Source organism: Ovis canadensis, chromosome 7 (genome assembly GCF_042477335.2).
Source record: "Ovis canadensis isolate MfBH-ARS-UI-01 breed Bighorn chromosome 7, ARS-UI_OviCan_v2, whole genome shotgun sequence".
NCBI classification, from domain to species: Eukaryota; Metazoa; Chordata; class Mammalia; order Artiodactyla; family Bovidae; genus Ovis; species Ovis canadensis.
Genome location: NC_091251.1, coordinates 66237134 through 66249335, shown reverse-complemented (window position 1 = coordinate 66249335; position 12202 = coordinate 66237134). Strand labels below are relative to the sequence as shown.

The window sequence follows — 12202 nt, the reverse complement described above, 5'->3', positions numbered from 1 at the left end:
TGATAAAAACCACACTCATGTATAGCTTTTTTCCATACCGTTGAAATTGATAAAGAGAAATCTCATAAGTAAAAGTATGTATAAACTATGTAATAATGATTGTGATATATATGCAATATAAAGTGTATTCTTTTCTCAGTCACATGTTTTTTTCTTTTTGATCTACTAATGTATGTGTTTGGTTTTAGGTTTCCTCAAGAGCTGAACATGGGAAAAATAAGTGCTGAAATTATGTGGACCCTTTTTGCTCAAGATATGAAATATGCACTAGAAGGTAATTACAAATATTTAAACTTAAAATTCTGATTTTGTGTTCTTGGTTTTAAATGTGAAGAGTTGATGCATCAAAACATTGAGTGTTGTGATCAGTTTAGTTCTAAAACTTAATTCAACATTGTAGAAAGATAATGATCACAAAGTATTTAGAACTACTGAAGAGATACATATATTTTTAATAAAATGGTTTAAGTTGCAGGATAATAGTGAGATTTTGTAGATTAAGGTTTAGATGAGTAATATTTTATGGCATAAATTAGATTACATCAAGAGGGTGGATGAGTGATACTTGTTCAGATATTTGTCTTCATAGACTTAGAAATGGTATCTTAAAATGTGCAGGTTAAAATCTGGCCAAAGCTGGTACAAGGACAATGTCAGGACACTTCACCAGAAATTCCACTTTCAATATACACAAATCACAGAATGTAAAGCGAGGAAGATACATCTCTCAGCTGAAAAACTGAAGGTTCTTTGAGCACCCAACATTATGTTTAGAGGTGAAGATAGAATGTTTAACCAGCCTGGGGTTCTTGCTCTCTAGGAACTTAAAATCTTGTAGAAAGTTTTCTTTGCACGTATTCAATGTATATTAAGGCCCTAGATGCTAAATACCCAGACTACACTCAGTATGGAAGATACAACAGTGAACAAGCTGGCCATAGTCCCTGCCCTCGACAATATTATGGAGGACAGCTGCAAATATGCAAACAGTCACCAGGTGGGATAGTCAGGTGTTGGAGAAGACTCTTGAGAGTCCCTTGGACTGCAAGGAGATCCAACCAGTCCATCCTAAAGGAAATCAGTCCTGAATATTCATTGGAAGGACTGATACTAAAGCTGAAACTCCAATACTTTGGCTACCTCATGTGAAGAACTGACTCATTTGAAAAGACCTGATGCTGGGAAAGATTGAAGGCAGGAGAAGAAGAGGATGACAGAGGATGAGATGGCTGGATGGCATCACCAACTCTGTGACATAGATTTGAATAAACTCTGGAGTTTGTGATGAACAGGGAAGCCTGGTGTGCTGCAGTCCATTGGGTTGCAAAGAGTTGGACATGACTGAGCAACTGAACTGAACTGAAAGATGATGGGCTATCTAGAGATGAAACTCTGAATTCAGACTTGGGACAAAGAGTAAGGCAGGTTTTCTAGAGGAACCTACTCTGAGGAAGTGTTATCTTCACAAAAAACTGGAGTTATAAGTAGGAGTTCACTTTGGGAAGAGATGAGCAGAAAGCATCTCTGTCTCTTTCTGGTCGAGGACAGTGCCTTACTTAGCAAGTAGAGTGAGCACAAGGCATATTTGAGAAGAGAATTTAGCTGATTCTGTGAGCAAGAAGTAGCAAGAAAATGAGGCTGGAGGAATTGGCAGGGACCAGCATGTGCCTTGACATACTCCTTTTCCTATTTGGAACCAGTCTGTTGTTCCATGTCCAGTTCTAACTGCTGCTTCTTGACCTGCATACAGATTTCTCAAGAGGCAGGTTAGGTGGTCTGGTATTCCCATCTTTTTCAGAATTTTCCACAGTTTATTGTGATCCACACAGTCAAAGGCTTTGCTATAGTCAGTAAAGCAGAAAGGGATGTTTTTCTGGAACTCTCTTGCTTTTTCCATGATCCAGCGGATGTTGGCAATTTGATCTCTGGTTCCTCTGCATTTTCTAAGACCAGCTGAACATCAGGAAGTTCACAGTTCATGTATTTCTGAAGCCTGGCTTGGAGAATGTTGAGCATTACTTTACTAGCATGTGAGATGAGTGCAGTTGTGTGGTAGTTTGAGCATTCTTTGGCATTGCCTTTCTTTGGGATTGGCATGAAAACTGACCTTTTCCAGTCCTGTGGCCACTGCTGAGTTTTCCAAATTTGCTGACATATTGAGTGCAGCACTTTCACAGCCTCATCTTTCAGGATTTGAAACAGCTCAACTGGAATTCCATCACATCCACTAGCTTTGTTAGTAGTGATGCTTTCTAAGGCCCACTTGACTTCACATTCCAGGATGTCTGGCTCTAGATTAGTGATCACACCATCATGATTATCTGGGTCGTGAAGATCTTTTTTGTACAGTTGTTCTGTGTATTCTTGCCACCTCTTCTTAATATCTTCTGCTTCTGTTAGGTCCATACCATTTCTGTCCTTTATTGAGCCCATCTTTGCATGAAATGTTCCCTTGGTATCTCTAATTTTCTTGAAGAGATCTCTAGTCTTTCCCATTCTATTGTTTTCCTCTATTTCTTTGCATTGATCGCTAAAGAAGGCTTTCTTATCTCTTCTTGCTATTCTTTGGAACTCTGCATTCAGATGCTTATATCTTTCCTTTTCTCCTTGGCTTTTCGCCTCTCTTCTTTTCACAGCTATTTGTAAGGCCTCCCCAGACAGCCATTTTGCTTTTTTGCATTTCTTTTCCATGGGGATGGTCTTGATCCCTGTCTCCTGTACAATGTCACGAACCTCATTCTGAAAAGGAGTACGTCAAGGCTGTATATTGTCACCCTGCTTATTTAACTTATATGTAGAGTACATCATGAGAAACTCTGGACTGGAAGAAACATAAGCTGGAATCAAGATTGCCGGGAGAAATAGCAATAACCTCAGATATGCAGATGACACCATCCGTATGGCAGAAAGTGAAGAGGAGCTAAAAAGCCTCTTGATGAAAGTGAAAGAGGAGAGTGAAAAAGTTGGCTTAAAGCTCAGCATTCAGAAAATGAAGATCATGGCATCCAGTCCCATCACTTCATGGGAAATAGATGGGGAAACAGTGGAAACAGTGTCAGACTTTATTTTTTGGGGCTCCAAAATCACTGCAGTTGGTGATTGCAGCCATGAAATTAAAAGATGCTTACTCCTTGGAAGAAAAGTTATGACCAACTTAGATAGTATATTCAAAAGCAGGGACATTACTTTGCCGACTAAGGTCCGTCTAGTCAAGGCTATGGTTTTTCCTGTGCTCATGTATGGGTGTGAGAATTGGACTGTGAAGAAGGCTGAGCGCCCAAGAATTGATGCTTTTGAACTGTGGTGTTGGAGAAGACTCTTGAGAGTCCCTTGAACTGCAAGGTGATCCAACCAGTTCATTCTGAAGGAGATCAGCCCTGGAATTTCTTTGGAAGGAATGATGCTCAAGCTGAAGCTCCAGTACTTTGGCCACCTCATGCGAAGAGTTGACTCATTGGAAAAGACTCTGATGCTGGGAGGGATTGGGGGCAGGAGGAGAAGGGGACGACCGAGGATGAGATGGCTGGATGGCATCACAGACTCGATGGACCTGAATCTGAGTGAACTCCGGGAGTTGGTGATGGACAGGGAGGCCTGGCATGCTGCGATTCATGGGGTCACAAAGAGTCGGACACGACTGAGCAACTGAACTGAACCGAGCATGTGCCTTATGGGCCACAGTGAGGAGTTTAACTCTCTGCTGACAGAAGTAAGAGCCCATGGAGAATTTCAGGAGGGACGTATCCTGTTCACATAGGCAGCTAAGAACAGACGTCAGCATGGCAGATAGATTGGTGGAGCTGGTGCTTACTGTGCCACTGTTTTGTTGTTGTTGTAGGTGTTTGTTTGTCTTTCAGTGTTACTAAAATGTAAGCTTGCTACTAGGCCACACAGAGGAAACATACTGTACTTTTCCTTATTCAAAAAAGAAGGTATACAATAGATTTTAATACCTGGTTTTCTGGTAAAATCTAATTAAATAAGTTAGGGTTTATCCTTAAACTTATACCACATGTTGCTCAGAGATGCAAACTCCTTTTTCTGCAGTGAAGCATTCCTTCTCTATTGTATTAATCAATCCTGCTTTCTTTACCTCTGCCTCCGCTCAAACACATCTTTTTATACCACTCCGTTTTGATTGTCTCTTTGGGACCCAAAGTGCATCTTACGCATCTTAAATCAGACAGTAACCACCAGTCCACTAGACCAGTATCTTTCTTCAGATAGCATTTACTCCTCCAGTCCTATCCCTGACACATCACCACCCTCCTGATTGCCTGGTCAGTTCAGTTCAGTTGTTCAGTCGTGCTGGACTCTGCGACCCCATGGACTGCAGCACTTCAGTGCAGAATTCTTAATCTCCCCTGGTTCTTTCCCTTGCCTCCCGATTATAACTACTGGTACCACCATTCATTCAGTTACTTAAATGAAACACAGAGAATTATCATGGATTCCTTTACTTTCCTCACACACTTGAAGCTCATTCCTGCCTTCAGGCTTTTTTTTTTTTGCCAGGCGGTCTAATGCCTGGATTTCTCTTCCTAACCTTCTTCTCCAGCAGCCCTGTAGGGCTCAATTTAATGGCACTTGCTCAGAATCTAAAGTCACCTCCATAAATAGCCTTATTTTAACCTTCTGCCTAGCAACTAATTACTATCCTATTTATTTAGTTACTTATGCTTACTTCTTATCTGTCTTCAATACCACTATGTATATTTTTTTTGTCTGTGATTTTTATCAACATATCTATATTGCCTAGAATGATATCTAGTAAATAGAACCTACTTAATCTCTATGCCTTATCTATGAGGTAATGAAGACTTTATCAGGTAATCCCAGCTCAGTGGAGTAGTGGGTAGGGGAAACTTCCATTTGTGATCATTTTCTGTGTGATGTTGGGTATGTTCTAAAATGAAAAGTTCACACTGAATCAGAAGCTGGGCAGTGGGCAGGGGGAATCCAGCCCACACTTCACAGGAACTTGACTCTTTGGAACTGTTCCACAGTGGCTCTGCCACCAGGGAATGTTTTGTTTGGGCAGGGCCTCTCTCTTTGCTTACATAACAATATTAGTGCTACTATTGGATATTTTATTTTATGTTACCTTTGCTTTAAAAAAATAAGCAGTAATTTTAGTCAGTGAAGTAAAATATTTATGTTAGGAAAGTAAATCTCAAAAATTCAATGTTTACTTGAAACAACAATGAAATTAGGACTGCTACACATAAAGCACCATAACTTTGAATGTTTATTGACTAGAGGTTAATCAGTTCAGTTCAGTTCAGTCACTCAGTCATGTCCGACTCTTTGTGACCCCATGAATCGCAGCACGCCAGGCCTCCCTGTCCATCACCATCTCCCGGAGTTCACTAAAACTCATGTCCATCGAGTCGATTATGCCATCCAGCCATCTCATCCGCTGTCATCCCCTTCTCCTCCTGCCCCAAATCCCTCCCAGCATTAGGGTCTTTTCCAATGAGTCAACCCTTCGCATGAGGTGGCCAAAGTATTGGAGTTTTAGCTTTAGCATCATTCCTTCCAAAGAACACCCAGGACTGATCTCCTTTAGGATGGACTGGTTGGATCTCCTTGCAGTCCAAAGGACTCTCAAGAGTCTTCTCCAGCACCACAGTTCAAAAGCATCAATTCTTCAGCACTCAGCTTTCTTCACAGTCCAACTCTCACATCCATATGTGACCACTGGAGAAACCATAGCCTTAACTAGACGGAGAGGTTAATAGTTTTGTACAAAAACAGTACCCCAAAATGCTGAGATTGTATTGTTGAAAGTCAGATCCAAGGTCCATGGTAATTAGTAATCCTGTGGCTATCTTAGGTTTTGGAAGACAAAAATCTTTTTATTAACATATTTTTTGTTTGTTTGACTTTCTATTAATTACCTGCTGTATTGAGATTTAATTCACATCCCATACAGTCCATCTGATTAAGGTCCAGTTCACTAGTTTGCACATTCACACATATTCTAAGGAAGTCATGATGAATTGCAGTTCCTGGTTTATGTATTATATCTTCTTCCATACTGCTTGAGAAGGCTTTTGAGTGCAGAGATTGTATTTGTTATCTTTGTATTCACTGAACCTTAATGGAAACTCTGTCTGTATTAGCTTACTTGAATTACAGGTAAAACAACCCTATCGAAAGAACCTTGGAGACAAGGCTGAATACTTTGGTTCAAATTTAACATTTGTAGTATTGATAGTTAGAGAGAGATCTGAGCCTGGAAAACCTAGTTTCCAAAAGTTTTCTCACTCAAGAGCTACATCAGCTTTGGCAATTAATGTATAACCTCTCCAAACGTGAATTTTCCTTTCTAAAAGAGGTAATATGAGTTCCTAGGATAGGGTGAGGTTTATATCATACTTTAAATATTCTTTGCCAACTGGAAAGTAGTATGCTAATAGGAGGATACCATTATTATTATAATAAGAAATAAAAATTTGTAAAAATCTCAAAACAGTCTTCTCTAGGGGTCATTTAATGTTTAAAACTTCTGGCAGAGTGTTTACAAATCCATGCTTATCTGTTCCCTATCTCTCCCTCCTTCCCTTTCACCATTTCCATCTATAGATAGCTTCTTATTGTGCCCTTTTTAAAAAATGTGATGTAAATAATTATTGTTCGAGAAAATGAAGACTAGGACTACCTCACAGAGTAGAGGGCATATACTGAAAAACATTCTTCTGGCAGGCTCTCTCTGTGTGGTAACATCTTACTCTCCCTATTTGCCTTATAGAATGTTATAAAATTAATTTACTGTGGACGACTGTTTCAGGCTATTGACCTAGAAAGATTCCATGTTGTTATATAATTTGAGCTACATAGTTTGTTTTATGATTAAAGCATCTGAGCTCACATTGTAAGTAACCTCAATTAAGTTAGGTCAACAGAGAAGAGTCAGTTAAAATTTATAGACTTCAGGTTTTTGATGCCACTTTTTGCTTTACTTCATAAACTCATCAGCTGCTACAAAATGAATAATCTAATTTAAAAATGAAATGAGTTTTCTCCCAACTTTACACAATCTATATGAGACATTTTGTTTTCCTATTTGACATTAATCATTTATAAGTTTGATAAGCAGAAATTGATCATTATGGTGATAATTTGCTAAATAAATCAGAGTAAATTATTTTACAGATTTTTTAAAAGATATACTTTCTGGGAAAAAAATTAGTGTAGTAAGAAAAAATGGAAGAAATATTGCATCAAATGAAATATTTGATGAAATATTTCATTTTATAATGAAATGCATTGGTTTTTCAGGTTTTTTCCTAAATAAGTTATTCTAAAGACTCTTGTAGTCTTTAGCTTGACTGGTAAAGTTCTAAGATTGCAGTAAGTTAGATCTATATGTGAATTTTGGCTCCACTAGTTTCTATTTACTTGTTATCTATAATTTTGGATAATTTATCATAGTAAGTCTCAGTTTCCATATTTTAACATTAGGGACAAAAATACCTACCTTATAAAGTTATCTTAAGGAGAAAGGAAGAAAGAGAGATAGATTTGGGGGTGAGAAGGGGCTACTTCCCCAGTGTATAATAAATATTCAAATATTAGCCATTATCACAATCTTGAGGATTAGAATTTAATAAACCAAAACTTGCAGATAATTTACAATAATACCAAAATGTCTAGATGCCTAAAAGTGACTGAAAGCTTTAATTGGGAATTCCAGTTGGTAGCTGACATTGTATTTGTCATCTTGGTAAGGGTAGAACTTGGTTGCCTGGCAATTCTTGTATTAGGGCAGTCCGGTTCAGGGCCCTAAAGTGTGTAAACATATGTTGGTGTTTTCAAAGTCTTTATTAAAAGAAACCCTGCTAGTCCCCAAGAGAGAAGCCAGATGGTGGATTGGGTCCACAAACATTCAGGTGGTTTCTAATTAGCAATTCTGTAGAAGAGTGCTTGGGATTCTTTAAGCACACTTCTTAAATTGGGATTTGTGGCTGGGCTTTAAACTGTATCCTGAAATTACATCTACATGTAAGGGTGAGTGGATGGGATGGGAGAGGGGTATCTAAGTCATTTACCAATTTCTTAGATGAATCTTTGAATAGAAAACTAATTATTAAAGTCACTGAAAATAAAGTCGTTAAAAATGACTGTTTTACTTAATTAACAGGCAGAGATGGAATTAAGTATAATATACAAAATACAATCATCTTTCACCTGGCCTTAGTAAAGTTTCCCAGTTCAGAGCTCCTCAAACTTTAATGTGTACACTAGTCCCTGAGAATCCTGTTAAAATGAAAGTTCTGATTAAGTAGACCTTTTGGAAGGCAGAGTGGGTGGTTCTCTCCATTTCCAACAAAATCTGAGGTGATACCCAGGCATCTAGTTAGTGTACCTCACACCTAGTAGCATCAAGGCTTCAACACTGGGCGGTGGGGTGGGGTGATGGTGGTATTAGTTCTGGACGTTACATCTTTTTATCACCAATTTTTCTGGCCTGCTGCTTAGTTATCATGTTGGTCCTCACCAATGGGTGAAGATTATCAGACTGCCTTTGTAATTTTTCTCTGATTCTCATCATCTTAATAAGTACAACTGTGCTATAGACTTTGCTCTCACCGTTTCCATGTACTGTCTTCTCTTGATGTGTGAATTTGAGTATTTGCATATTGAATATCTTTAGAATGTCTTACTCTCTTCTTTTGGGGGGCCTTCACTCGAAAAGTATAAATTTTTATTGCCCTTCAGCCCAGTACAGTTCCCAGGCCGCCTTGTACACTGAATAACATTGCCCTTGTCCTTGTAGGAACAGAACAAAGAGAACACAAAGTTGTAGTCACATCTCTCCTGGCCTCACTGGCCATGGTTCTACTGAGAGAACTGACCTGTTGGCCCCTGAATTTCTGTTGCTGCTAAGTCACTTCAGTCGTGTCCAACTCTGTGCGACCCCATAGACAGAAGCCCACCAGGTTCCCCCGTCCCTGGGATTCTCCAGGCAAGAACACTGGAGTGGGTTGCCATTTCCTTCTCCAATGCATGAAAGTGAAAAGTGAAAGTGAAGTCGCTCAGTCGTGTCCAATTCTTAGTGACCCCGTGAACTGCAGCCTACCAGGCTCCTCGGTCCATGGGATTTTCCAGGCAAGAGTACTGGAGTGGGGTGCCATCACCTTCTCCATGAATTTCTGTAGCCTCCCTTAAAATATTCTTGTCCTTAACATCTTTCTGGTTTACCTCATACCTAGTCTACCTCAAACCATTATTTCATACTTGTCCTCTTCCTTATCTTCCTATCAGCAATTTTCTTCTAATTTTCAAGTTTACTCCCACAAATCACTGGTTGTCAATGTATCTTGACCTTCATTTTTTTTTTTGGTGGAAAAGATTAGCTTCTGACTAATTTCCACAGTCAGTACAATTTCCCTGAAAAAAACTGATTGCTTTCATCTCCTATTTCCTACTCTTAAGCTTTCTTAATGGTGTTGGAATGACAAAGATTAAAGCAATGCCTCTGTATTCTTCAAAGACTCTGATTGGAGCCGAGGTTGGTAGCACTTTGTAAAGGCTCTCCCAGGTCTCTTTTTATTTCCATAGTAGATCTCAGCCTGTTCGATGTCCTTTGCTGTTGCAACACTCCTCATAGGTACAGAAATTGCCATAAATATCAGAGATGTTGATGTTGCTCAACTAAGAGATGACAGGAGGCTTTCCCTTATCCTGTTGAGACTCTTCACTATTACTTTCGCCCAGAAACAGACAACTGTTGAATGACTCAAAGAGGTAGCACAATATTTATTGACAAAATATTAGCTTTTAATGGATAATGCCTTAAATATGAATAAATTATATCCTATATTTTGTATGACTAATAAGTTATTTTCCTGTACTGAAAACTGTTTTGTTCAGATTAGGTTGCCGGGGTCCAGCCCCAGTGGATCCAGGGTGATTCGAAGGTGGGGACGGAGTCGGTGTCCTTGGAAATAACTTATTTAATTACAGATAGAGAGGGATTAGAAAATTAGCAGAGAAAAGAGGCTGAATAACTTGGTTTATGTGGGATACCAATCACCACCTATGTAGGCTGCAGGCGTCTCCCGAAGGAGAGGAAGCACTGAGGCCTCCCTGGTCCGATCTTAGAAGCCCAGGCAAAATAAGCAGGCTTGGTGAGTACCCACATTCCAGATGGGAATTCGGCTGCAAAAACAGAGAGCAAGAAAGAAGTGACATGGGGGAATCAGTCTTTCCGGAAACTGATCCCGATTTCTTTAAGTTTGCTTATATACCTTTTGTTACACATAGGGATGAATACAGAGTCACGCGGGGGTCAGCGGTCCTGACCTTTATCAAAATCAGGTGCTTCACATAAATATATAAAAAAAAGGTCTTAGGGGTTTTACATCATCTTATGGCCATGAGACCTGCTGACATTTTACAACCCTTTCTTTCTGATAACCAAAAAACTGATTTTTTCCAAGGGTGTTTTTTCTTAAACCAGGCACCACCCTCCATATAAAGTTGCACTCCTATAGGGTGAGGGTGTAGTGAGTTACAATCAAGAAAGGAATTTATTTAGCCCACAGTTAACATGATTAATCTTAAAGGTTAATAATTATTTCTCCTATATGCTTAAAGGTTAATACTTATTCTCCTATATGTTAGTTATATTCATTATAAGGGCAGGGAATATGGTGATTTAGCAGCAAACATCAGCCCAACAAATGAAAATCCTTTCACCAATGTTCCCCTTAAGATCTATTTAGTCTTAAGATAGTGATAAAGTTACATTTTTACATAGCAAGGACACAGTGATTTATAACAAAGTACAGTGATCTATTACAAAAGAGAAAATTCATTAACTCAAAAAGTCTAAAAAACTACTATATTTCCCTTTCTATATTCCAAATACATTGATTAATATATTCCCAATACATTGATTAATATATTCCCAGGTGCCTAAGGATATGGAGGCCTGGCGGCAATCATTGACTCAACAATGAGAAAAGCCCTATGCTAATTAAACTCTGTGCTGTTTATGGTTGAGAGGTAATAAACAATCATGTGCCATAGTGGCAGGAGTATGGATAATCCTGTCACACAAGCTAGTCTGTCAGCAGAGAGGTTTGACCTGAGACACCTTTGTCATACTCAGGGCAGGGAATTAGCAGCAATTATTGGCACAACAAATGAAAAAACCCTTCACCAATATAATTCCTAACCAACCCACTATACTAATAATTTCCCAAAAGAATTTGCCTTTAGTAAGTCTAAAGCATCTCGTGCCTCTCAGGTTGGGAGGCTGTAAACAATCACATGTGGCTGGATGAAGCTATACAGGTGGGCTAGATAACCTTCAGAGGAGTCCATAAGCTGAAACACTTTTGTCACGCCCAGGAGTTTTTACTGACTTGGAGCTGCACGTTAACTCCAAGAGAAATGGTGATGGGGGAGAGCCCCCCGTAAAGTCAGAGGTGTAGGCGAGAGCATGAAACAGTAAAGTAGATAGACTCTGGTTTTGGGGGTAGATGCTCGGGAACAGGGGTTTCCTGAGGCTTGATCACGCCTTTGCGTATGCCAAGCCTCCTTCCTCATGACCTTTGCAATGGGCAGAGTTCCTCACGCTGGCCCCCGGCATTAGGTAATTTGGCAATAGCTACAGTTCAACACTGCTTTAGGATACCTCTACATTCCTGATGTTATTAAATAGCTTTATAAACAGTACTGGTCGTAAAGAGTTGGACACAACTAAGCAACTGAACTGAAACAGTACAATTGCTTCAGCTGAAAATTCAGTTCAGTTCAGTTGCTCAGTCATGCCACGCAACCCCATGGACTGCAGCACGCAAGGCTTCTCTGTCCATTACCAACTCCTGGAGCTTGCTCAAACTCATGTTCACTGAGTCAGTGATGCCATCCAACCATCTCATACCCTGTCATCCCCTTCCCCTCCTGCCTTCAGTCCTTCCCAGCATTAGGGTCTTTTCCAGTGAGTCAGCTCTTCACATCAGGTAGCCAAAGTATTGGAGCTTCAGTTTCAGCATCAATTCTTCCAATGAATATTCAGGAATGATTTTCTTTCGGATTGACTAGTGAAAACTAGGACATCATAGCTGACCTCTTCTCTGAATCCTATTAGCAAATTTATAATAAAAGCACTATATATGAGTGTTTTTTAAAAATTTTCTAAAATTCTTACTTCTGTTCTTGTTCAGATACATTATCTTCCCTGCTC

General features: G+C 39.4%; 1 protein-coding gene across 2 annotated transcripts in view; it reads left to right on the top strand.

Annotated features, from left to right (window-relative positions):
- The window catches only part of UNC13C (unc-13 homolog C), a 701596-nt gene that overhangs the window by 493150 nt on the left and 196244 nt on the right, over window positions 1-12202 (top strand). For both annotated transcript variants that reach the window (XM_069596439.1, XM_069596440.1), the window contains one exon: window positions 189-274. In XM_069596439.1, coding sequence (XP_069452540.1) covers window positions 189-274 — 86 coding nt within the window. The remainder of the gene's footprint in view (window positions 1-188; window positions 275-12202) is intronic.